Source organism: Pteropus medius, unplaced genomic scaffold (assembly GCF_902729225.1).
Source record: "Pteropus medius unplaced genomic scaffold, Ma_sr-lr_union100, whole genome shotgun sequence".
Taxonomy (NCBI): Eukaryota; Metazoa; Chordata; class Mammalia; order Chiroptera; family Pteropodidae; genus Pteropus; species Pteropus medius.
Window position 1 is genome coordinate 595046 of NW_024346065.1, and position 27226 is coordinate 622271.

Below are 27226 nucleotides of genomic sequence, written 5' to 3' on the forward strand. Positions count from 1 at the left end.
TGTGGTTTGAAATATTCTTTATTTTGTAAACATTTGTGTTTAAAATAGATGAACCCTGCTCACAATTCATATACTGGACCCGAGACACAGTACACAAAGTTCACCCGTCACAGGGAGAAGGTGGGGGCTCAGGAGCAGTTGGGGGTACCCGGGGCTGGGCTGAGTCTCAGGACAGCAGATGCAGAGGTGGTGAGTAAACAGGCAGGAGCGCCTGTTCAACAGTCTGGGCCTAATGCCAGATCCCAGGCCACCTCCTGGACTGGGGAAATTTAGGGGTAAGAGGATGACTCTGGTACCTGTAAAGAATAACTGTACCCTAACATCCCAACCCTCCTCCTGTTCCAGTTGTGGCCTTGTGGATGGAGCCAATCAGGCCATAGAATTTGCCCCCATGTTTTCCCTTCCAGAACCCCTAGGGTACAGTAAAAATAGAGCCCCTCTGTCCTGAGAGGGATAGGGGAGAAAGGCGACGGTGCTCGGCCTGATCTTCAGGGAAAGCTGCAATACTGACCCAAAAGTTGGAGCCAATGCAGATATAACTTGCCCGTTCTGAAGTCCCAGCTGAGCGCACTTGAGGGTTGGCATCACCGACCTTCCGTCCCCCGGTGTGATGCTGCATGTGTTCTGACACTTGAGGAGCTGGTCCTCAAGGAAGCATCCCTAGCCATAATCATGACTTACTCCTAGAGTCGGCTCTCTAAATTTCTCATTAGCCAATGCCTTATAACTATTCCTGCCTTCCTTTTCCCTTTGCTATGCTAACCTAACCCCCATTCCTACATCTTGAGCCACCCTCTCCTGCTATATTCTGGTTTAGTAAGAGTCTGGAGGAAAGGTTTGGCGATTTCAACCTCTGCCCTTTTTGGAGGAGTAAGGAAGTGGGGCTCTCAATCCTTCATGTGTGTGCCCTGGATTTTGGTCCTTAGCTGGTGAATGCTTAATGCCCAGTTCTAGCCCCAGCCATGCAATGTGGCTAATATGTAGCGGAAGGTGGGGTGGGGGGAGCCCTACTAGGGCTGGTAACTGGCTTGTCCCTTCCTTAAAGGGCCTCCTTCAAGCTACTCTTGGACCATATGGGGTTAAAGAAACTTCTTGCTGAACAAGGAGCTCTGGAGGAAGGAGCCTCTTCCCTCCACCTGTAGCCACAGTGTGGTTGGAAAACAAACCCTCGAGCCTCCACCTCAGGAGCTAGAGGGACAAGATGAGCACTTTGTCTTGAAGGCTGACGAGACCAACAAAGCATTTCTACCCAGGGCTTGCTTTCATTCTTCCCACGAAGCCCCCACTCTTCTCCCACAAACTTTGGGTCTCAGCAGAACTTTGAGAGCTGAAGGCTGGGTTCAGTGAAGGCCCACCTGGTTTTGTTACCTCTCACTTGCCAGGAAGTTGTGGAATGCTCTTCTCACACGAGAAATGGAAGGCGGAGCCCAGGAAGCCCCGAGGCTGCCACACTCCCCTCTGGTTTGCTGGCCTGCTCTCCCTCCTCTTAACCGGATACTTAGAAGCCAGTCTTTTATTTCCAAATGCTCTCCCTTCTGGAGTGGGTGGTTGGCTTGTCACTGTCACTCCCCCGGGGCTCTCCTTGCCCCTGCAGTGCCCTCAAGTCTTGGCCCATGTTTTTAAATTCAGGAGCCCGGATGGGAAGAAATTGTGTACACGCGGCGTGGGAGGTAGAAAATGGAGGTGGCTTTTTATCCCCGCCACCCCTCATTTTTTTTCTTCTCTGAAGCACCTGCCTCTGAGCTCAGTTCCCCCAAGAGGCAGGTGGGCAGGCAGCCAAGCAAGGCCAAAGCTGGGGTGTGGGGAGGAGGAGGCAGGGAGAGGTAGGACAGCCCCAGGCTAAGGAGCTCATTCAGTGTTTCCTTCCTACCTCGATGTCCCACTTTCCCAGATCATTGGTGAGGCAGGCCCATGGCACAGGAAGGGATGGTCAGGAGGAGAGGATGGGAAGAAGCACCCCATAGCCTTCGGCCCACCCGCAAAGCAGGGTGAGGGTTCTCCCAGGAGCAGAGACGGAACATCCTCATGAGCCTGCATCCATTCCCTTGGACAGGGTTGGGAAGAACAGGAAGAAAGCAGCTCCACCAGCAGCCACACAGCCGGACACACAGGGAAAGGGATGTGAGGGGCTTTGATGCAAAACATACTGGAGGGGAAAGGGGCAGAGAAAGAGAAGTGGGAAGAAGAGAGGAAAAGTGAACAGGAGGAAAGATGCACTGAGAAAAAGCCTAAAGTGGCCTTGACTCTGACTGGGCCATTGTCCGGGGAGCTTGGGGTGGTGAGACAGTACTTGTAGCACACCTGGGGCTCATAGCAGGCCTGCGGCTGGGGAAACGGGCTGAAGGATACCACTCCAGGTGAAGGGCTGGGGGCAGAGGCTGCTCAGAGATGACAGCGGAGCTGCTTGCGGGGCCAGGCAGGGGGAGTAGCAGCTACTGATATTCCACAGGGTCACCCAAATGAGAGGAGAAGCAAGGCAAAGCCCAGACTCCCTGTCTGCCCGCAGGCCTCCTGAGGGGAGGGGGGGTAGTGTGGGTGCTCCATGCAGGACCCTCAGCACCAGCAGGTTTTTGAAGAGTTCGCTGGGCCCTCAGGTTTGCTCTCATCCTCCTCGAGCTCTGCCAGTGCCATCTCATTGCTGGCACGTGTCCGGACACCATCCAGTTCCTTCCTATGGGCCTGCAGCACCAGCTCCGTCAGACGCGTGAAAGACTGGGAAACCAAGGGGCACAGGTGAGTCCGTGTTTCCTCCTTTTCCCCTCGCAACCTTGTAACTGGCCGAGGGCGGGCTCTCATCTCATCTTGGCTCTCCTATCTGCTACCTTCTCTTCTCGCTTCCCCACTCCGGACTCAGCCAGAGACATAGGGCAACTGGGCTTCAGAGCACTCACCTCTTTAATGTTGAGGTTGGTGCAGGCACTTGTTTCATAGAAGTCCATGCCATACTCCTTAGCCAGCTGCAAGAAAAGAACATTCTTGAAAGGGAATCAGTAAGAGAAGGGAGGTCCCCCTGTACCTGGCACATATTTCTACCATTCCCTCACAGCCACGCTGTGTTGTAACAATTCTCAGAATAGATAACTTCTCAGATAAGACATAGGCTAGCAGAGAAAGGGAGAAGAAGCCCCACAAACACCCCCACACGTACACATACACACCCAACACACATATCATATAGTAAGAGACAAAGACACCAAAATGTGGCAATATGGCAGGTTAATCTAGAACGTGAGCATTGGAGTCAAAGAGACCTGGACTTGTATATTGGTGCTGCCACAGCTATACGACCTTGGACAAGATATTTATTTTCTCTCGGCCCAGCTTTGTCATCTGTTAAAGGCGGATGAGAATGTCTGTCAACCAAGGTGTGGAATGATTACATGGGGTCGTCCATCTCAAAGCACTTGCTTAGCACAGGGCTACACATAAGTGCTCAATAAATACTATCATTCTAGTAGGGTCTGCTTCTCCTTTCAAATTTTTCAATGACCCTGTATTATTTTTTAATACTAAAGAATCAATGTTATCAATGTTAGTGGAATGTTATTGACTAAAGAAGGAGAGAAAAGCTCTTGAGGCCCTCAGAGTGGGTGGATGACTCTAGTCTCAGTAGTATCCATCTTTCTGTCTGTTCTCTGGGCGGAAGTTCCCCCTGTATGTGTGGACCGTGCCCTCGGTATCACTATCCCACCCCCTCTGTCCCCATGGCTTCTCTGACTGTGGGCCCTTCTTTCCCTCACTTTCCTTCCTACCTCTTTCCAAGTGTAAGAAGTACAGGGAAGGGGTGTGGAGGGGGGTGGATGACTGTAAGATGGTAGCTATGCCTGAATGCTGTTAGAGAAGAAGCAACTTGAAGTTCTTCCTTATCGCTAACACTGGGATGAGCTCTTCAGCAGAGGTAATCCTGTTTTAGGGGACTTGGAGCTGGGAGAGTTGCTGTCCAAGAGGTCTTCGCTTCAGGATGGACCCCCAAATCACTATCCTGAAGGACAGAATGCAAACTCTCAAGGATGGCAACTCACCCAGTGCCTTAGGCTACTATAGGAGGTATATGGATGTGTTATTGCAGGAGGTATGAATGTGCTTGATGGTGGTGATAGAATCCTGGGTCTCAACTCTCAGGACTGACCATGCAAGGCGGTGGGAAACCTCAAGGGATGGATTCAGCCAGCTCACTCCCACTTACCTGCTGCCCTTGCTCTCTTCCCACCTGCCGTTTCTGCTCTTCATCGGCCTTATTCCCTATAAGGATCTTCTGGACACCTTCTGGTGCATACTAGGGACAAAGGACAGGCGGAATTACCAGTGAGTGCTGCCTTTCTCTTCCATCTTCCCACCAGTCTATACTGACATCCACAATTGCACCAAATTTAAGAGCCCTAGGGACAGAGCAGGCTGACTGGGTGCAGGTGCCAGGCTTCCCTAAGAACCACAACTGACCCCAGGTGTCCCAGAGGGATGTCATATGGATAGCTCAGAATAGGAGACACTGATTAATGCTGGTGCTTCTTTGGGTTGGATAACTGGTATCTGAGCTGGAAAGGACACTGGACTTGAGTCCAACCCCTCATTCTATAGGTAAGGAACTGTGGACTCAAGAGAGCTCAAGTTGCTTGCCCAGGGCTCCACAGCTGTCGTGGCACAGCCAGGACTAGAATTCCACCTGGTCCTGAGATTTTGGGAAGGAAGCTGTTCGCAGGGTGGGCTCTGACTTAACTCACTTCCAGGAAGAAACAGCCATAGAGGCAGGGCAGGGGCATAGAGCATGGAGGGCATGGCAGCTTGGGCTTCTTCCCCATGTCTTACTCACCCAGAGGTCTTTATTCAGGGCTGTGGAAGGCAAGGTTTCCTGGCAGAGTCTGTCTGCTTGCCAACTCCAAGAGCTTCAGCCTTTCTCATCTGGCCCTCACTCTGCCTTCCCCTCTGAGGTGCCCTCCCCCAACCCCGACAGTGAGGCGTTATCTCCTACCTCATCCACATCACTGACCCACTTCATGATGTGCTGGTAAGAGCGCTCGCTGCTAATGTCGTAGACTAAAAATATTCCCTGAGAGAGAGAGAAGGAGATACGGGGGAGGCAGACACACCTTAAATACTGGGTACCACTCTCCTTGCTCCCTTATTGTTTAGCACAATGAGGACCCCTCATCTCCCAGAAATGTCTCCTCCTCTCTCAGCCCCCCAAAGAAATGGCTTCCTAAGCCCACCGCAGAACTGAGGTAGGAAGGCACCAAATACTTCGACCTGGGACTATGGCCCAGGGTGGAGGCTGAGGGTCGAGGACCTGCCTAGAGTGAGTGCTCAGAGAATAATGGTCCTCGAACAACTGAAAGACGTCCCTGAGGCTCTCCTCCCCAACAGGCAATCTGAGGGCCCTATTTGGGGGGTCAGTGGCATAGATACCTCAAACACCCAGAGCTTGTATTGAGGGTGGCAGCATCCCACCTCTGAACCCTGAAACCGATGGCTCACCTGGGCCCGTCGATAGTACTGCTTTGTGATGGTCTGATATCTCTCCTGCCCAGCTGTGTCCCTGCAGTAGAAAGCCAAACCCTCAGAAGAGCGGGGAGTGTGGAAGCAGGTGGGGAGGGGAGAAGCAGGAGCTGGGAGACCCTGTGCCCTTGCAGGAAAAACTGGGGAGCTGCAGTAGAGCTTCGGTCCCCAAGGGGATCCAAGCATATCTGACTCTGCGGGAGAAGGGTCTCGTCATCTGGTCCTCACAGGGCTCACAGGACCTTGTCAACGACATCTGCACCAAGAGCCACAACTGTAAGTGGGCCTTGGATGGCTCTCTCTAGAATTTGGCCACTGTAGCCAGACTGGTTGGATTGTTCCACCTCCGGTCCCTATGGGAACTCTGAAGGCAACACCCATATCAGTCTTTAGGAGGCAGCCCCACAGGCTGGCAACTGCAGTGAGTTCTTTCAAGAGCGGCAGGCCAGAGAGCCATAGCAGCCCCCTGTGGCCACTTGTGGGACTGCACCGCGTGGCATCAAGGAACTCAGCAAGGTCCCACCCTAGATGGTGTAGCCCATCCTCCTTCCAATCCCATCACAGTGCAGCAGGGCCCAAAGACAAAGCCTTAATCTAAGGCAAACCCACAGTGGTTAGTTTGCCAGTCCCTTCTAATTCTTGCCTTCTGGTGACTTGTGGTTAATTCCATAAGGTTTCTTAAGAAAGAGATAGGAAATTTAGGGAGCAGGATATGGGCTTTGAGTCTTCTGCTTCTCTTCATCGAAGAGGTTGCCAGAGTGCCGAATGAAACCTCGGGACTTTACACATGGTCATGGCAGCTAGGGAGCAGCCATGGTCCTCTCCTCCCACCCAACTCACCAAATCTGTATCCGCACTTTGATGCCATCTACCTCTATGGTCTTCATCTTAAAGTCGACACCTGGGAAAAAGAAGAGAGCACGAAGATTAGGAACTGAGAACCACTGAGAACTGAACAGCCAGGCCCAGGGCACTCACGGTTGAAGGGATCTCCTTTGGTTTAATTTGGCAGAAAGATGGCATGAGGTAAGGGCCTTGTTGAGCCAAAAACTGACCCTACGGAAGCGTCTGGTGCTTTGAATGGGGCTTCCCTTCTTCCTTGAGCTGAAAGTTGCCAGCTGTAAAAGGCTTGGGGGCACAGAAAATGAATGTGGGTGAATACGGGCGAATTCACTCCATAGCTGCCTCACTTGGCCCCAAACGTGTCTCACTCTATTCACGAGTGATGTCTTCCTAGCTATGCTTCCAGAGAGGGCCACTGTATCTTTCCCTCCTGGAAGTCTAATTCCTAGTAAGAGCAATTCACCTCATGGGCCTGGGTTTTTCTCCCTCTGCCTTATTAATAACCAGGAGGGGTTATTAGTAACCCCACTGCGAATGTGGGGCAGGTGCACGGAGCCTGCCGAGAAGAAGACTGTTTCCACTCCATGGTGTTTATGAAGCCCTCAGTGCCTAGCAAAGGCCACCAAGGAGAAGGCCTGGAAGATCTATTGTTGACTAACCCATTTACCGTGGGAGACACAATGGTTGACTAGAAGGAGGATGGGCTTTGAAGTCAGGCCTGAGCTTAGATCTGATTCTGTCCACTTAACTCATGGCTATGACTTTGAGCTTGCTTCTCTGAGCTTCCATTTGCTCATCAGTAAAATGGGAACATTATCAGTCATTTCAGAGGGTCGCGGAGAAGACCAGGTGAGATATAATGCCTGGCACCTGGTGGCTATTAAATCTACTTCTGGTATCATTATGCCCCAGTACTGTCCTGGTCCACAATGGGTGCTCACGAGTGACTGCCAATGACCAGCTGAAGAGGCGGCGACACAGTGCATTGTTGGGGAAGGGAGAGGGAAAAAACAGTGTTCTAAGGCTCATCTGCCCAAGGGCTTGAGGAGCTAAGCTGCCACAAGAAACAAGACACATAGGGATTTGGCAAACCAGCCCAGGATGGAAATATATTGGGGAAATTTGTAGCATGAGAAGTCAGCACTAACCAGCAGCATGCAGGCTTAAATCTGAGTGATGAGAGATGAGGGGAGAGGTTTTTATCACCACGCCTCTCCCCTGCCCTAACTGTGCTCAGGTACCATGCCCAGTGATTCAAGAGCCGTGTCTAGTAGGTTAATTAAGCTTAAGTCCTCATGTACTCCCTGGAGACAAGTCAGTACTGGGCATTGTTAACCAGTTTTCAGTTGGAGAATATGGAAAAGGCAGAGTTCTGGACCGTAGTCACCACGCTGCACAATAGGGCCCCAAAATACCCCAAAGGTGCCAGAACTGCCCACACCGATGCAGTTCCACCTGGGCATTAGTGCTCTGCCAATGGGAATGCTTCTACCTTTATCCATCCTGTCCCCAGATTAAGTTCAGGCTCTTCTCTCTCACCACAGAGACCACTCCTTATTTAATTAGAGGGAGAAAAAAATTCAGAATGGACAACCCAAACTAAATCAAGTTGGTCTGACATGAATCATTATTTGCAGGCCCAAGGTGAGTTTTATCTATTGAGCTGTATTTTTCCAAATGGGCGAGCCCGGCAGCCATTCTTCCAAGTGTGCTAAGATGTGCAGAAAAGGAGGGTGAAAGGTAAGGGGTGCCTAGTGCAGGGTGGGGGCGTCCCTAGCATGCTCACACCCTCCCTAGACAAACAGAGGTCAAGAATTTGCCTCTCCAAAATCTGGCATAGAGAGAGATCATGAAATTCTTTTTTTTTTTTTTATGGTACACTGCCTTCTTCCCAGGAGAACCAGCGATTTTGTTCATTTTATAATAAACCTAGCTCATACCCAGCAAGCTTGCTTAGGGACAGTGCCTTGTGAAAAGTGCTCACAAGAGGCCGGGGGGTGGGGTGGCTTGGAGAAAGAAGGTTCTACTTTCTTTACCCCATAAACTTCTATGGGAATTTACCTGGTGTCCTGCACAAGGCTAGGTGCAGAGTAGCAAAGGCATATATATGATCCCTGCCCTTACAGAGCTCAGTGGGAAGGAAACAAGGCCCAGGGGGTTTGATAACTAGCCCAAGCTCTGCACAGCCAGTAGCAGAGGCCTGTTTGAGGCCAGAGCCCATGCTACCCCTCGCACGGTTTCTTGGGGGAATGAGAAGAGAGTTGTGTGCTAACGAGGCACAGAGGCCTTGACTACCCATGGTTTCCTGTTTCTCTGTAGGTCCTTGAGAAGGGCTGGGCCTGGCGAGGAACTCCTGACTCTAGGGGAACTCTCCCTGAGAACTAATGAATGCAGGCTGTGAGAAGAGGCGGGACAGGCGAGAGGATAGACAACCACCCTGGAGTGAGCTCTGGGTTTGGATTCCTTCTCCCCGCTTCCTTCACTTCTTAGTTGTGTGGCCAAGGACCCAGGCTGAGGAATTCTGGGGGCTCACAGCACCCCCACCCTACCCTACCATCCTGCAACCCAGGCCCTTCTGACCACCCATAAAATTTGTTTTAACATCTCTGAGAAGTGAATGCTTCCATTTTGGCTGTTCATATGCACTAAGGAAGAGACTGAGAAAGTCTATGCCTTCTGAAGGATTTTCCCCTCCCACTCACTCCCCCTCTCTCATTTTTTTAAAGATTACAGCCCAAGGATCTTCTAGTGGAATCTTCCTTCTACTGTGCTCCCACACACCCTGAACCTTCCGCTGTGTCCGCCGTGCCAATCAAGCCCTGGCCCGCCGTGACCTGTGCCCCTGCGTAGCTGTTGGGTTTTTCCGCTGCTGAACACTGCAGAACAAAGTCAAAACACTGGCCTTGTTTAGTCGCCTGTAGACTCATGCTTTGTCACCTCAGCTGGGCCCTCACAGCTGCTCAGCAAGCTGTTTATTCAATGTGTGTTCAATTCTCGCATTCCTCACGGCCACTGTCCTCCCTGCTGAAGGCTTCAGTGTCACCTTCCCACAGCTGAAGGCATTCAAGGGGATACCTTTGTCTCCTGTCTGATGGGCAAAATGTAGGCTGCCTGATGAAGCCTTTACTCTGAGGCCCACCTCATTTCCTCAGAATTATTTTCTCCATCTTCCCTGAGGAAGAGTCTTTTCTCTTTCCCAAGTCTCCTCTCTCAGCTGTCCTCATCGGCCCCTCTGGGTACACATCCTGAGATCTGCCCCTCTTTGTTGCATTTTCAGAATCTACAGGAAGAAGAGAGATTCTTCGTCTACCTCCACCCCCAGTGTGTTCTCATCCAGCTTCTCTAAGGCGGCGCTCCTCAAACTTTAAGGTGCCTGAAGATCACGTGATGACAGTGTTCAGATGCAGATTCTGACCCAGTAGGTGGTAGATAAAGCCTCAGATGCTGCATTAAGCTGGCAGGTGAGGCTGATGCTACTGGGCCACTGGATCACACTTTCACAGCAGTTTCTAGGACAATGGTTCTCAAAGTGTGGTCCTTGGACCTGCAGCTTCAGCATCAGCCAGGACTTGCTAGAAATGCAAATTCTCTCAGCCTACCCAATCCTACTAAATCTGAGGCACATAAAGTTTGAGAACCACTGTCTAGTCCATCTCTAGGCAGAACCACACCCAAGGTTTATAACAATACTTATAATTAAATAGCAACCCCCACCCCCCACCCCGCCGCCCCGCAACTAGTTCTTATGCCAGCCCTATGAAGCAGGCAGGAGTAGAGATTATCATCATGAGGCACAGAGAGACCAAGTAACTTACTCATGTTCCCACATCCTATGGCTGAGCTGGAACTGAAAATTAGTCTCTTAAAACCTAGCCAGGATACTCCTCGCTCAACCGGTGGCTTCCCAACCCTTTAAGGCTGTGCAATCTCACTGCCTTTTCTGCTGGCAGTACGGCGCACGTGTTCTGGTGTTATAAGGCATACAGAAGTGAGGCAGTGGGCGCATGTGGGGCAAGCCCACCACGATGACCTATTTTCAGGGAACCCTTTGCTCCTTGAGAGTCCATGATTCCACTAAGCCCAGCTGCATCGCTCTGGATAGCGCTACCTCGGTGTTTCTACAAGAGAGCCTGCTTCCTCTCCCGGACACAGGGAATACTCAGGTGTGAAGAAACAAGCAAACCACCTCCACACAGCTCCAGCAGAGGTTCCGGGAGACCTTGGAGTCCTGGGAGGAGAAAGTTAGGAAGATGGGGCCCTCTCCCAAACAGGTGCTGAAAGCTCACCATTTTTTCCCCAGCACCTCAGATATGTCCATCACGGTGCCTGCCACACCCAGTGTCCTTTTCTAGATGGAACTGCCCAGCCCACAGCCTCTGCTCAGTGTGTTCTTTGCAGAGAAGCAGCTCCTGACTGGACTAGGGGTGGATATCTGACCTAAAGGAGGCTCACAAGGGGCTTGTTGGTGATCCAAAAGGTGACCAGGCCAATAGGTCAATCAAACCCGCTCCCTCCAGATGGTGGAGAGGGGACTGGTCAGTTGGTAACGAGAGGAACATAAAGCAGACAGATGTGCAGAGAAGCGGGGATGCCTAAGATGCACACATGCTGGCCAGAGTGTGGCTGAGGGCACTGGATCCCAGCACAGCCACCAGTCCACACCAGAGCCAACCTTCCAGCCCACGGGTTATCTTCCTAGCACACCCCTTTTTCTTAGAGAGTGCCTCAGGATGCCTGGAGAGCCACAGTCTGTGACTGTCCACTGCTGCCTAATGGCTCCCCCAGGCTGGGGGCAAGATGTTTCAACTATGGGCTGGAAGGAAGACTTCTAAAACGGTGCGCCCTGCTCCTTGCCGTCCCTAATTTTGTCTTCTAGCCCCAAAGAGACATAGAGTACCTAAGGGACAGAGAATATGTTCTACATTTGATGAGAATTTTTGTTTGTTTTTAAAATCTCTGCCTTCATACCGGCACCGTGCTGGGCATAAAGTAGCAATTCCATTCGTGGCATCCCTCTGCCCCAGAGAGCATTAAGAGGGATGGGTGCCCGTGGCTCAAGAGCAGGGATCTGGACACCTCACAGACACTAGCAAGGAAAACTTCTTAGTTAAGCGACAGTGCCAGGTCCTGAGGCACTGGTGGCCTCTGGCTCTTCCTGCTGTGTTCATGCTCTGTGGCCTCTGCTCCTCCAGCAGGAACCCCAACAACTGCCAGGCCACAGTTGGAGGCCTGGAGTACAGGTGACAGCTGCTGTCAGAGAACTGGGAGGATAGGTGAGGTCCTCCTTTGGGTACGGGGGCCTGGGGCAGGTCAGAGGGACAGGGCAGAGGAACCAGCACTGGCCCTCTCCTGGCTCCTAAGATATCTCGCCTTGGGCACTAAAACAGGGACGAGCTTACTGCCTCCCCAGTCTAGCTGTGGAGGTGCTGGAAAGACTGTGCAAAGAACCAAACAGGGCACATCCAGGGGAAAGAACTCTCCTTACCATCACTGTCTGCCTTCGAAGAAAGCCCTGGAAAGCATGGAGGCAGTGCGGTGCGAAAAACAGCGGCATGGTCGTTCAGAACACAGCTGTCGGGTCAGAGTCTGGTTCTAATCCTGCCTTTAGCACTAACTACCTGTGTGGTCTTAGGAAGGCTATTTAAGCTCTCTGTCTCAGTTTCCTCACCTGTAAAATGGGAGTGATAATCCCTATTGTCGGAGAATTTTTGTAAGGATTATGAGATAAGGTAAAAAACTCATAACATGAGGCCTGGCACAGAGAGCTTTATTAAATGGTAGCTGAAGAAGCTATTAATTCTCTTGGAAAGGATGAGATTAGGGAGTCCAGGGGGACTCTAAAGGGCTCTAGGAAGTAGGAGGGGCTCATGTTGGGGAGAGCGGGCAGAGAGGGGACAAAGAGCTAGCACTAAACTGGAGTGTTTCAACAAGAGGAGAAAACGCCACCCACCATGGAGCCCAGATGGCCCAGCTACAACCTAAATTCTGGCAAAGCTACTGTGCGCCTGTTGGTAGGCTAGTACCTCATGGGTTAAGGTCAGGTGCCAGCTTGCCTGCATGCCAAGTGCCACATGCTTCAAGTGGAAACAGGGCTCTCCTGGGTGCCAAATGTTATCACTATGATCAACCACAGCCCAGGGGACCAGCAGCGTGACCTGAGCCTTTTTATGAGCAATGAGACGCCACAACAGGAACAACTTAATACACCTGAAACCCAAGGCAGACACCCAATCCCTGGAGGCATGCTGGCTCCAGTTACCAAACCCAGGTCACAGGAAGGCTCCTAGTTCCTCCCCTACGGGAAACCAGCATGTACTGGATGTGTGGAGTTCACGTGGGTTGTGGCAGGAGATCACCTCCAAAGAGGTCACCTTGAGCAACCCCAAAACAAGTGTAGGAAAAAGCAGACCCACTGGGGACATGGTACTGCCTGACTTTGCCACCAGACAAGGCATCAGAGTAATTCCTATTTCAAAAGCCCTTTCTCACCAATAGCACAGGAGACCCATAACACCATTTTCCCCAACTGGGGGACAAGTGAGGGGAAGAACAGGGAGGGGAACAAGACAAAGGGAGAGCTAAGAGGCAAAGCTCAAGATTCAAGACAAGGGCTCCTGGCACACAAATGTCCCTTATACCCGTTAGGGGAGGGGCTATCAGAGAGTGTCTTCGCCCCAAACCTGCCACTTGCTAAATCCTCTTCCTTCCTTTTGTCTGGGGACTTTTGGCCTTGCTGTCTTTGGGACCACACGCCAACGGACTTCCTCCTCTTACCCAGGTGCAGACTGATTGCCCCTCATGCCAGCCTCATCCTGGGGAAAAGGTGAACCCAGGCTCTCTGAGCAAATGCATTAGTCAGTGTTCATCCCACCTTCCTCTGGGAGCGACAGGAAGCAGAAATGAAAAGGAGACCCTGGTCTTTGGCAGATAGAATCCTGATCTTCTAATGCCAAGGTCATGTTTTAACCTCCAGGGCACAAGGGTCAAAGGCTCTGATGTGGATGCCCACCCACAAGAAGACTGGAGATTACAGAATGACACCCTATCCCTCCTTTCTATTTTAAGATGCGCACACACAACCTCAACATGGAAGGACAGTGGTGATTTGGGGACCAGGACAACTCTAGAGGCTACCATCCTCACATAAAATCTTCAAGGGTCTGTCTTTGGAAACCCAGGAACCCAGGGGTTGTTACCACGTAGAAGCGTCTCCCAGACTCCGGGGAAGTAAACCTGGACTCCTAGGAGACTGCAGGGAATGCAGGTCCCCAGTGCCTCGGCCCCGGGAGCTCCCGACCCGAGCCCCCGGAATTGGGGTGGTCTCGGAAGGTCACTCCAGCAGCTTGGCTGAGCTGACGGGCTTCATCTGACACCAGCAGTGACCCTGAGCAACAGGCAATACTGACCTTGGTCTAAGATACCAACCCCTCATTTCTTCATACATTAAAGAGGGACCATTCGCGCAGGGACCACGGAGTACTTTCTTGCTCCCTCCTATGTCTGAGCTTCCACTACGACATGTATCCGAGCAGAAGAGCTACACGCTACTGGAAACAGTTCACCCCTTGCAGGACTCTCCCCATTTCCTCAGTCCCAAACACGTGTGTAGCATAGTGAGTCTCTTATGATCTTAAGAGTCCCAAGAAACCACACTATTTGCGACTCCCCTCAGGGAAGAGCAAAAATCCCCTAGGAAAATGCATGCATCCATCCAAACAGTTATTAAGTACCTACTTACTATGTGCCTAGGACACAGCTAGGTGCCTGAAGACACAGCAGTGAATAACACAGAGGAGCCTTGTCTTCAGAAAGATTCTATTTGAGTCGGGGAGACAATTATGAAATAAGTAAACTAATAATCATATCATAGAGTGATAAGTATTAAGAGGCAAAAGCAGAATGATGGAGTAGAGAAGATAAAGCAGGTTGCGGACCGGTACCGGTCATGGCCTGTTAGGAACCGGGCCGCATAGCAGAAGGTGAGTGGCAGGCAAGCGAGTGAAGCTTCATCTGTCTTTGCAGCCGCTCCCCAGCGCTAGCATCACCGCCTCAGCTGCACCTCAGATCATCAGGCATTAGATTCTCATAGGAGCACCAGTCCCTAGGGCCAAAAAGGTTGGGAACCACTGATTCTAAAGGATCAGGGCTCCAGGCAGGGGAAGTAGCAAATATCCTTTAGATAGGAATACATTTCAGTCAAACTCAGAGTTCCTTTGAAGAGAAAAGGAAGGGACCAACATTATGGCTTCCTCTGTTATAAGGAGGAAAATCACAGTGATGCCCTTCCCTTTTCTTGGACCTTATGGGGACCCATCCTCACAAGTGCACACGTGTACCCGCATGTACATGAAATCTTGTACATGAAACACATGTCCATGAAATCTTGTTTGCAGGCTCTAATTTGAAGAATGTAGCAAACAATTTCTCAAATACTAACATGGCCAACTTGGGGGCTCCTCACCCCCACTTTATGATATCTCTACACTGAATGCTCACGTGTGTAAAGCACACTATTTCTGTGCACATAGTAGGTTCACAGAGTAAATACTCAGGAAACACTAGTTCCCTTCCCCTTGCCCTTCCCACAACTCCATGCACAGACCTCCATGGGGCCTCTGTGACACAGGCTGTGTGCTCCAGCTAACCCTGTCTCACTCCTCTGGCAGTCCCTTGACCAGGGTCTTGCCTCTCTGAGCCTGCTGCTGGGTAGTCAGTGGGCATTGGCTCCTCACTCTTCCACCCTCCTCCTGAGCCTCTTCCCAGGCAGGGCCAAGTGCACAGGCAGCAGATTCTGGGAGGAAGAGACGGGCTGGGAGCCTCAGGAGCAAACATCTTAGAGGGGACAGGGCCTCCAAATGCATCAACCGTCACACACAGCCTACCAAGGATCAAAATGAACTTAAGCTGGTCTAACCAGGACCAGTACCAGCTGGCCCAGCCAGGCAGAAGAGTGGCAACCCCAAATGGTGAGGTGTTTTCCACAGCACGCCTCCTCCAACAGCCTCCTCCAACAGCATTGTCGCCTGGGGAACCTTACTTAGTCTTCAGATCTCATTCAAATGTTGCTTCCTCTGTGAAGGCTTCACCAACCTCCCCAGGAGGAATTTGTCACTCCTCTGTGATTCCGAAGCATTTGACACTACGTTCGCATAATATTTCGGTTATCTGCTTGGATGCCCGATTCCCCAACTGCATTGTGAGCTCCCGGAGGGCAAAACGACATCTTATTCATTTCACATTCTCACTGCCTGGCAGAAGGTAGACGTTCATTATACATTATGCAACAAATTGAATAAACAAAAGAAAAAATGAATGAGTGGGGAAGTGAGTGGATAAATGAGTGAATGAATGAAGTCAGTATCTGCCAGGAGAAAAGATCAGTGGAGAGAAAACTTTAATCTGGGAAGAGAAAACTTTAATCTGTGGATCAGGGAATGACCCACGTTTCGAAGCCAACTGTTGGCCCTCTCTACAGATCACAGTGCCTGGGTCACGGAGCTCTCAGTATTATCAAAATAGTAATTTGAGGGCAACACTCAGATCTCATCTTCAAAGTTCCCCCAGCTGGACTCCTCAAACACACCCCCTGACTGTCACCCAAAGGGATGTGTTAAAGAAGCAGACTCCACCAGCAGCAGAGGCACAACGGTCCCTCCATCCCAGAGTCCTCAGATGAGGTGGGGAAGGCACGCATCCTCTCCCCTTTAGCTCACAGGAGAGAGGTTCTGCTTGGAAACCTGTGGGAGAAACTTCCAAAGTGAGCACAGGCATGCCCAAAGCCAGCTTGGAGAAACTGGAAGAGAGGAGATGGTTCAAGTTTGGGCCATCTGCATGTAAGATGTGAGTCATCAACTTATCTCAGGATCTCAGTTTTCCCAGTTATAAAATAGGGCAGATGATTAGTCCTTTCCATCTCAGAGGGAGGAATTAAATATCCAGGAAGCTCTGTGGTCCCCTTGGCAAAGCATGCTGCCCAGGCAGAAGAGCCAAGGGGAGGTCAGAGGCCTGTGCAGAAAATTGGCAGTTATACAGGGAAACAGGCACAAATATTAGATTACAGAAGAAGGCACTCTGAGAAGAGTTGGCAATCAGGGTAAAAGAGTAATGGCCAAATACTGACTTTCACGTTATAAAGCTCATCCCCAAGCTGTCTGGGGCATGAGGAGGAGGTTGGGGGAAAAGGACTAAGCAGGAACCAGGACACTCAAAATCGTGGGTGAATCTGCAGAGTTGTGAAGGTGGCACAGGTGCACAGAGCAGTGGAAATAAAATCCTCTGTGGGTTTCACAGCCATTATTGGGGATCATGTCCTTGGGGAAGAGGATGGGCAGAACAGGGGCCTGAGGCAGAGTGACATCTGGCAGAGACCTGAGCCATGAGGCAGAGCCACCCTGTCTTCTCCGGTCCCCTCTCTCCCCACTCCTTCACTGCTCCTCACCTGCTCACCAACTCACTCTTCCTTCTTAGACCCTGGGACTGCCAGGGCAAGGGGCATTTGGCACAGAAACGGAAATGAAACCCAGAGCCTACTCCTGGGCTCCCCTGGAAGGTAAGATGGCGTCCTGATTCCCATCTGTGTTGTTCACTGCTGTGTCCCCAGCTCCTTGTATAGCTCCTTGTCCCCAGCACCTGGCACAGAGTAGGTATTCAGTACACAGTGCCAAGATGACCAAATGTATGAGTGATGGATAGTTTATCAATCTCTATAATTTTTTATGAGCTAGGAATACTACTGCTACTACTGCTACTACCGCTACTACTGCTACTACTACTACTGATGATGATGATGATGATGATGATGATGATGATGATAGCAGCTACCATTTTTTTTGAGGGCTCTGCCAAGTGCTTCGTATTCATTAGCCTCTGTGATTGTCACAATGACCTTTAGGAAAGATTCTGCTATTTCTTCAGTTTACAGCTGCGGAACCTAAGCACAGAAATGTTAAGTAAATGTCTGAAGGTCGCAGAGCCAGTGAGGCCACGGAGAATCTCATGCTTGTCGGTCTGCTCCCTTTCTATTCTACTCATGGGGCTTCACCTTCCCTTCCTTTCTGGGGGGGCCTTAAGAACAGGATGGGAAAAGACCTGTCTCAGGCTGCCTGAGTTCTGGGCCACAGACCCAGGCCAGATCCTCCCGCAGTGTCACACAGCGTACGTACACAGCGCCTCATGGTCCGGGGGCCCACAGACCCCAGGGCCCTGTGCCCAAGTACTGGCCTGCTGTTTGCAAGGCAGCTCGATTCAAGGATCAGCACTTTCCCCTTGGTCCTTCCCCAGCCCTCTCACTCCCCTTCAGTCACCCAAAGTCCTTGCCCCAGGCAGCCAGATTCAGTGCAAACAGAACCTTCTGAGAAAGGTGATACTGCCAAGTGGCCCTGAAGCCACAGCTGTTCAACCAGTCAAACCGGAAAATCACAGGCACAGCCTCCTGCCGGAAGGGTGCGGCTGAGTGGTGGTCTTTAAAACAAAAGGTCCAGAGGCCAGGGACAGGTGTACTCAGGGAAGACCAAGGATGAGCAGGAGAAAATCAACTTGCGGGCAATCTCTTCTTCAGCCTGCATTAGTGGCTTACATGTCACTCCTGGCTGCCGTGCAGAAAGGAAACCAAAAGTCCCTGCGTGCAGACATCCACGTAGGATAGGACATTTCATCTCCTGCCTGGGCAGGCAGCACAGGTCACATGAAGCCCTTTCAGAAGTTGCCAGGTTGGTCAGTGGGAAATAAGCACAGCTGGTGGTGTGGAGCCTCTTGTGGTGCCACAGGAAAGGGTGGGAAGGAGAAAGGAGAGAAGGAGCTGAGAGGTCCCTTTATGCCCAGATACGACCATAGCCTTTGCTGCAAGTCAGTCCTCTCTTGAGCCAACGCCCCAAGTGTCATTTTCAATGTCATTCCCCTGCTCAGAAACTTCTGATACTATTGTGAAGGCTCAAGATCCACCCCCTCAGCCAGGCCCTCAATGCCCTCAATGACCTCATTCATTCATTTATTCATTCATTCAACATTTATGGAGAGTGTGCCTGGCCCTGTACTAGGACAATGAAAACAATGAGGAATAAGATTTGGTCGCATCCTCAAGGCACTTTAAGTATAGTTTTAGGAGACAGAAATAAACAGAACTGTTCTCACTCTTCTCCTAAAACCCCGCTTCTGTTCCAGCCAGACTGCCCAGAGTCCCATGAACACCCACTGAATTCCCACCTCTGTTGTCTCTGCTCCTGTTGCTCCATCTGCTTCTTCCCCTACAGGAACTGAAAAGCAGCCCACACAGCAAGGCCTAGCTTCAGCCTCCCCTCCTCCTCAAGCCTTCCCTGTGGCTTCTGGTCCGCAGGGTCCCTCTCCTTCTCTGGCCTCCTCTAGCACTCGGTTGTAGCAATAGTACTCACGGTCCCCTCGCCACTCACTGGCTGCCTCACGCACATCTTACATGATGATGTAGCTGCTAATAATGACTGTAAGACCCTTGCTGACAGTTGTGATCATGATCATAATGGATTTGAAAAGCGGTTCACCAGATATTTTACCTGGTACTCACAGATATATTTTCTTTGTGGCCAAGGCTCTTTTGGTTTGTCTTGCCTCCCTGACTAGATTACAGGCTCTGTGGGCAGGAAAAGGTGGACTGCAATGTCTCTAAATGGCTGGCACGGTGCTTTGTAGTGAATGCCCAATTAATTTGTTTAACAGGTATGATCGTCTCGCCAGGAAACAGAAGAGAACATTAAGGTGCCGGCTGCCCACCTCTGCACCACATCTGGGTCAGCACAGCTCACAGAAGAATGCCAATGTCACAGATCCAGCTGTGGGGCCACCTGCCCACCTGCGAGATCTCCTCACTGCTCCCTGGCAGACCCTTCTCTGGAATGTCACAGGCTTTGACAAGGAAGCGGCATAAACAGTAAATCACAAAAGTGTCAGCCTAAGTGATATCAACATGATCCAAGAATCTGAATTCTGTCTTGGCACAATTTGGTGAGTTGCCTCATTTCCCCATTCACCAAAGAAGCTCCAGGAAAGGTGCCTAGATCATTGTCTAGTATATTAAAAGAATGTGTCTTAGTCAAGGAACAGCTTGAGAGAAGTGACTACGTCGTGTATTATTCTTCTTGGAATCTCCAGGTCTCAATGCAGAGCCTGCCTACAAGACACATGTATTTATTATTTATTTATTTTTGACTAGATAAATTAATGAATATGAGTTGGTCGTACCCATTTTCTTGGCTCCTTGATTTGTCTCCTGGCTGCCCCTTCCATCTCTGGAAAACAGTCTATATTCAGAAAAGGGAATGGCTTTTCCTGGCCATCCGCTCTCCCTAAGTCTTAGTGAATGCTGAAAAACACGCCTGAGATTAGGTAGAATCACAATGCCTTGGTAAGCTTTCAACAAGAACACATTTAACGAACCCAGTGGGTAGATTTAAAAAGGCTGGTGTAAAGCTTCTCTTCCACAGAATCCAAACTCCTAAATAGTCCTCTGTGTCCTGCCATCAGAAACTAGGAGGGTTGTCTTCAGGTTTTAGGTCAATATACCAAGGGCCTTGAGGACACAGGAGGGGTAGGGTTCTACAGAGACATCTCTACCCAGTTCACTGATTCACCTCTGTCCCCAAAGTGGTTGGACCCAGAGGGATTCTGAGGAAGTCCCGGTGACCTGCGAGGGAAAACTGCACATTTACCTGTCTTGCAGGAAGAAATGTCTAAGATGGAAGAAGATGAGGTGGAAGAGGCATAAGGAGGACTAGTAATTAGCAATATGGGGGCAAGGGACTTAAGCATGAGCCTCGGAAGAGCCATCTTGGTATTTCAGAAACAACAGTTCCCTCATTTGTCTGTGGAGAAGAGGGCACTCTCCTAGGGGAGGCTGACTCCCTCCACAATGCTGAGCAGGAGCTCAGGAGCTTCTGAAGTGAGGTGAATGAGTAAAGCTCTCCAGGGAAAAAATCTCAGATCATTCCTAGTACTTGTAATGTGGCCAGGATACCAGGGTGCATCAGGCCAAAGCCAGAGGCCCCCGAGCAGCCCATAGTCCTCTGTGATAGCTCAGGAGCACCTGGTGCCAGGCGCGTCCCAAAAATAGCCACTGCAAGTTTCCTTAAGTGCTACCCTGTTGCCCTTTGTCCCCACACCTACAACCTGTCCCCATATTCCATCTGGTTCCTCGGCCACTCCCTTGCTCACTCCCAGGCCTTTCCCAATGTCCCCACTTCCCTCTGAGCCTTCCCAAGAGGCATGCAGCTTCCCTTGGCCTCTGCACCCTACCCATCCCTCTGAGATGTCTCTCATTCAAACAGTGGTCCAGCCCAAGCTCCTGGACCTTCTAGGAACCTGCCTTACAGCTTCCCTGGGAAAGATGAATGCATCTGTTCCCTGACCTTACTAAGTCCCTTGAAGATAGTGAAGCAAAGAGAGAATGAGCCCCTAGGAGCTCAGTGATGGTAACAGTAATGACACCAGCATTCATTCAGCTTCACTGTGTATCTGAGTTTGTGCTAAGTGCTTTTATAAACATTATCTAATTTAATCCTCACAACACCTTGGTAGATAGGTACTGTTATTATTCCTATTCTACAGATCAGACACTAAAGGTCAGAAGCTTAAGTGATATTCAAGGTTATGTTGCCCCCAAGTGAGGTCCGCCAGCACCAGGTCTGCCTGACAACAAAGGCTGTCTCTTAACCACGAGGCCAATTTCCGTCTGGCTCTATCTGCTCCTTCTTCTCTCTTAGCAAGAAGTGTGTTGGGAGGGCGGTAGCTTCAAGTGGAACTGAGTGCTGGAGCCTTGTCAGATGGCAGGGGGGACTTGGGCAGTGTTGAGGCTACTCTGGGCATCAGTGGGGAAGCTGTTAGATGTGGGTGGAATTCCCTCAACTCAGACGGCTCAAAGGAGGAGCCCCCTGAAAGGGGAGGCCACCACTCCCTCCCAAAACAATTGATCCCGTCACAGGCCTCTGGAATGTCACCAGGCCTTGTCCCTCTAAGCACAGGCTCCAGCATTGCCAGATCAAAGAGATGTAATCTAAGGTGGGTCTTGCCTGCCTTCTGTCCCCTGGTCTGGACAGGTAATCTTGACGTTCCTCAGCCTTCTTCAAAACAGATGCTTCAGCTAACTGCTCTTCCAGAACTGGCTAGTAAATGCCCCTTTCACAGGAACGTTGGCGTCTCACCTTATCTACGCCCTCCTGCAGGTGTCCCACCTTGGGGCTTACTTTCACAGCTGTGCCCTGGAAACTCAATCCCTTAGGCCCCTCCCTTCCTCCTTTTTCCCCCTCCAGGCTCCGCACTGGGTCACCCCTGAACTGAGGGTGTCCAGTGACTCAGTGACTTGGCTCCCCATCCTGAACCCCTCTTCCTGAGCACAGGCTTTACTTCCCCTCCCCCTCTCCACCTGCGAGTGTGGGGGTGTCATTTCAGTGGTTACGATCCTCGATCCTCGCTGTCCCAGCTCAGGGTACTCAGGCCTACCTACACCCACCTCCCTCGGCTTTGACGGGAAGGCTCCCCAGCGCGAGGCCGGAAAATCCAACTCTAGTCACGGACAGCAGCGGGGACCCCCTCATTTCCCGAAACCGAGGCTCAAGTCCCCAGCTGGGGGCCCCTCACCCCGGCATTTATGCCCTTGCCCTGGCCTGCTGCACCCACGCCTTGAGCCAGAGAGGCGAACAGTTCCTCTCGGGCTGAGTGGGGAAGGGGAAGGGGCCGCCGGGCAGGTGGTGGCGGCGGGGAGGGTGGGGCCCCCCTCGGCCACCGCCCCTTACCGATGGTGGAGATGTGCGAGGAGTGGAACTCGTTGTCAGTGAAGCGGCACAGCAGGCAAGTCTTGCCCACCCCGGAGTCCCCGATCAGCAGCAGCCGGAACAGCACATCGTACTGCTTCGCCATGGCTGGGGCCCGAGGCGCCGGGGGCGCTGCGGCGGGCGGCCGGCTCAGCCCTGCTCGGCCGCTGCCATCGCCGCGCGCGCCTGCCCGGGGACGCCGCGGGCGGAGAAGGAACCGGGCGGGCCCCGCGCCCGCCTCTCCGCTCGCTGGTGCGGCGGGAGGCGGTGGGAGGAGGGAGCGGCCGCGGCCCCCGCCCGCCCCTTCCCCTTCCCCTTCCCCTACCCCTACCCCTTCCCCTGCGCCGCCGCCGCCGCCGGGAGAGGGGCCGGGGAGCGCGCGAGAGAGACCAGAGACCCCACGGCGGGGGCGAGGCCGGTGCGCGCTCCCCGCCCGCCGGGTGCGCGGCCCGGGACGCGAGCGGGAAAAGCCCTTCCCAGCCGGTTTGTGCCAGGAACCGGACCCGGGGGGAAACAATTCTGTTTTTCTGCAGACATGGGTGAGTTGGAGTGAGCGCTCATCCAGCCCACCTCTACCAAACTCGGCTTTCGGCTCTCATCTTTTCTCCCCAAATCTCATCCTGAACCTGGCCCTGACAACTTGCCAACTCCGCCACCCCCACCCAGCTCCCCGCCCCTGCAGGAGCCTGGTATGGCGAGCCCGGCTGTGGTTGTTCCCCACCTGGGTTCATCCCAGGTCGGAAGGCCTTGATCAGGCACTGGGTTCAAACACTCATCTACTCTCGAAGCCGGACTCTCCAGGAACACTAGATAGAGTGTTGCTAGAATTGTCCTTCTCTGCCATCTGGCTTCCCTGTAACCCTGTGTGATCGTGTCTGCCATCCCCACTCTTTCCCATTGCAGTTTTTGTTTTTGTTTTTTTCTTTTTTAAATGGGGAAAATTGCTTACCTCCTTCACCAGTCTGAAAAAATAGATGATCACAAAAACATTTCAAACGCAAAATCCTTTGAAAGTGTTGTGCAGGCAAAAGTCTCTGTTTTAGGTCTAAGCTGCTCAGGGTAGGTAGGTGCTTAGAATGCCAGCATGTTGTTTCAGACTCCTAAGTATTTCTGCTAGTGTACACAATGGCACCAAAGAGTGAATGGGCCTCTTTCAAGACCTAATTTACTACCACTGAATATGCTAGCACCTGAGAGAAGCAAATAAATGTCCTCTGGAGTCTAGAAAATCGCCTACTCCTGAGAATGAGTAAAGGTGAGAACAAATCTAGCCCATTAGACCTTTAAAAAGTGATGAAAAACGTGTGTGTGTTTATTTTCAGGCTGAGCATTGGATGGAGAATGTATTTTTCAGGAGTAGGTCAAGGAAAGCAGTAAGTGTTGACTTGAAGAGTTATATTTCAGGCAAAGTGTCTAAATTTATAATAAAGAGGCAAAAATCCTGAATCTGATAGCGACTTTGATTACATTAAAAGCTAAGGAAACTGATTCTATAGATTTCATAAGATTTCAGGGTGTGTTTTTCTTCACTGGATTTACACTGGGTTTTTGGTGCGTGCTGAAGGCTCTGGAGTCGGGCACCCTTGGGTTCCATCCCAGTTCCTCCACTCACCAGCTGCGCACAGTTGAGCATGTTACTGAACCCCTCTGTGCCTCAGTTTCCTCATCAGTAAAGATGAAATAAGGTAATGTATGGATAGGACTTAGCACAGCACTTGACACAGTATTCATTAAATACCACAGACAAAAACCACCCTATAATGTTGTCCCTATGCATCCATGGGTGGTCAGATGGCCAGGGATGTTTTCCGGAGAACTCAGGCCTGTCCTGCTGTGATTTTCCTCACTCCGAAGCTGGCAGCAGCATCAGCGCCTTCACACACACTACACACACACACACACACACACACACACACACACACACACACACACACACACACACGATACTGAGTGCAGGCTCAGCTCAGCCTAACCCCCGTTAGAGAAGCTGTTGCCTTCCCATTGATTGGCGCTGTAATGATAAATAGTCTCCACAGGCCTCCTTATTGGGACCATTAGCGGCTCTCCGCTTGTCTCTGCTGGGGGGAAACAGAAAAGAATATGTAACCAGAGGCGGGGTGTTTCTAGTCCAAGAAAGAACTTCACTTTGAAGGAAATGGCTTTCCTTAGGCCAGGCAGGAAGGAAGTAAGGTTTCCTGAACAAATCCAGAGAAATAAATGCCAAACTCGTAAAAAGTGGAGGATATTTTATCATGCTGGGCTCACGTTCAGTAGCTTAAATTGCTTCAAAAGTGGGCAGTGGGGGGCGCCAGGAGAAAGAATGAAAGCTCTGTGCCTTGTCCCCGAACCTCACCCTCTGTATTCTGTCTGGCCACTCTTGATTTATATCCTTTTATAATAAATTGGTGATCTAATATATTTTTTTTAAAGAAAGGAATAATCCAGAATTCTAAGCTTCTAGATTTTCCATTATCATCCTGGCTCAGCTACTTTAAGAGCCATCATACAGAGATCTTCTCTTTTTCTTTCTCATGTGTGTGTTCACCTGCGCGTGTGTGCACACACACACACACTATATATATATGCACACACACACACACACGCACACACTGTGAGATGGAGGAGCTGAGATTTTGGGATAATGTTAGCAAAAGAACCACATAAACTAGTGGAGACAAAATTTGCTTTAACCAGGATCTTTGTAAATGAAATACCTAATTCCATGCCCTTACCTCTGTCACTCGGACATTTTGGCATCTTCCCCAGTAGAGGTCAACCTGCACTGGGGTAGATTTCAGTAGAACTGGGAGGCATTCTGAAGAATGATTGTTGGATGTCTTTCCCACAAGAAGCCACCTGGAATCAGTCTCCCAATTCCATTATACTGATTCTTTTACCATGGAGACAAGTGCCTGCCCCTGCTCCCCCGCCACCCCCTGCCCAGCCACACTGAGCATGCTCCCTGTTGAAACAGACAGCAAGGGCACCACTGTGGGATCTGCCATAGCAACAGCTGAACACTCGGAGAGATGCGTTGATAAGCAGCTTATTGCCGAGTCCCAAGATACTCAGACCATAGGACTCCTTATTGGTAAAATCTTGTGCCTCTTCTAAACTCACACTCATGTTTCACACTCTGAGTGACTGTAAGTGATGCGTTCGCTTAGCAGAATAAGGATGTCTGCCTTATCTTAGAATTAGAAAAAACAGGACAGACGACCCCCCCCATCATCTCAGACCGTCTTGCATTCATATCCTTTTTATTTTCTCTCTCTGATAAATGGATAAAAGGGGAAAAAGACTCTGAAATGACAAGGAAAGAGGGTAGAGGGCAAATTGTTAGAGACATGTGCATTGTTAGAGACCAAAGGAGACAATCCTGGTGGTAATTCGTGTTAACAAAATGATCTACAGTACCATTTCAGGTTGTCCTTGGTGACTGTATTAGTTGCTCAGGCTGCCATTAAAAAGTACCATTAACTGGGTGGATTAAACAATAGAGATTTATTTTCTCACAGTTCTGGAAGTTAGAAGTCTGCTATCAAGGTGTTGGCAGCGTTGGTTTCTTTTCAGACTCTCTCCTTGTATCTGGCTCTTCATGTTCACATTTTCTTCACATTCAAATGTTCTGTGCCTGTCTGTGTCCTAGTCGCCTCGTTTTAGAAGGACACCAGTCACATTAGATTAGAGTCTACCCATATGACTTCACTTTACATTAATTACCTATTTAAAGGCCCTAAATAGAGCCTCTCCAAAAATAGCCACATTTTGAGGTTTTAGGGGTTAGGACTTCAACATGTGAATGTAGGGTGGGGGTGCTGGGGGACACAATTCAGCCTATGACAAGGAACAAATGCAGGAGTCTCATCAGATATTTCCTGTACACAGATAGTTTTTAGGAATGATTTCATTCTCTCGAAACAAGAAATGAAAGTTGTGTCTTTCTTGGGGCTTCTTGATAGGTGGTCTAGACTGTTGATTGTGACGGGAAAGCCTCAGAAGAGAGATTCTTCCCTTTATGAGACTAGAGCTGAGAGGCATGACTAGCAATCACCAACCAAGCAATACATGTCATATTAAACTTTTACTGCTGAAGTTATGTTTTGGGGGACAAGCTATACCCTGCAGTTAGCAATCTTTGCAGGAATGAGTCATTGTATGTATTAGTTAAGGTAATGCTAGTTACTGTAATGGATAAACCCCTTAATCTCTGGGGTTCATGCCAGAAAGATTTATTTCTCCCTTGTGTAAAGTCTAATGGGCAAAAAGGAGGTGGGAGTGGGGGTGACTTTGTTCCACAGTCATTTATTTAGACACCCAGGGTGGCAGAGGCTCTTCAACAGGATTCCCACCATTGGACTCAGTTTAATAGCACAAAGCTGCTCTTTATAAGATCTGCCTTGCAGGAAGGGTCAAAGAGAGTGCCCACCAACCAATGATGGGAAAACACCACACCCCAGGTCCCTCACACACCAAGATTGCAGGCTTTCTCGTTTGCTTAAGTGTACACCTAAGACCCTCTCTAAGATTAGCTTATAAATAGAAGGGAGGGAGTGCTCTGTAGGGAAGGTGAAACTTTAGGACACCCATCAGGGGAGGGGACAGTTGACCCTCTAGTCACAAGTTAGCAAACTTCAAAAAGGCTGTTTGAAAGGAGTCGTATTAACACACATTTGAAAGAGGTCACAATATTTGTCCAGAAAATAATTTGAATCTATAAAGGGATTAAGCCCTTTGTCCAATGGAATAAAATCCTGAAGATCTCTTTGTTAACTGAGGATTTTAACTTTCAGAACACAGGGCATGAAGTTCTTTTGAATTTGAAGGGTTGCCCTAGGCATGGACCTCTTGCTGGCAGAGAGGGAAGAGTGGAGATAGAGGGTGGAATAGAAGGTTTTAAAGGGCCAGGCCTAGATGTACTGGACATCACTTATGCCCATGTTCCCTTGACCAGAACTCAGTCACAAGGCCCTGCCTAAATGCAAGGGGGACTGCTGGGCAGTCACTGCTTAGCTGCAGCTCCCCGGTATGAAAGGGAAGCAGAACTCTAGTGGACGGCCAGCATTACTGCCACATAAAAAGGTTCGTGGTGGCTCCCAACCCTACTTATGCATCGG

General features: G+C 50.5%; 1 protein-coding gene across 1 annotated transcript; it reads right to left on the reverse strand.

Moving 5' to 3' along the window:
• On the reverse strand, positions 1–22318 carry RAB15 (RAB15, member RAS oncogene family). Its single transcript, XM_039875240.1, has 7 exons — positions 22092–22318; positions 6334–6394; positions 5473–5533; positions 4970–5047; positions 4187–4276; positions 2892–2957; positions 1–2712 (listed from the first exon to the last, which is right to left on the reverse strand). Exons 1-7 carry the CDS (start codon positions 22213–22215, stop codon positions 2554–2556), a joined length of 639 nt encoding a protein of 212 aa, XP_039731174.1. The 5' UTR covers positions 22216–22318; the 3' UTR covers positions 1–2553.
• Between the last annotated feature and the right edge of the window lie 4908 nt (positions 22319–27226).

Coding starts and splice junctions, on each gene's coding strand:
- RAB15 (XM_039875240.1), bottom strand. CDS start 22,215: ATGGCGAAGCAGTACGATGTGCTGTTCCGGCTGCTGCTGATCGGGGAC. Junction 5,048..5,472: donor AGTACTATCGACGGGCCCAG/GTGAGCCATCGG, acceptor TCTCTCTCTCAG/GGAATATTTTTAGTCTACGA. Junction 2,958..4,186: donor GAAGAGAGCAAGGGCAGCAG/GTAAGTGGGAGT, acceptor CTTTTCTTGCAG/CTGGCTAAGGAGTATGGCAT.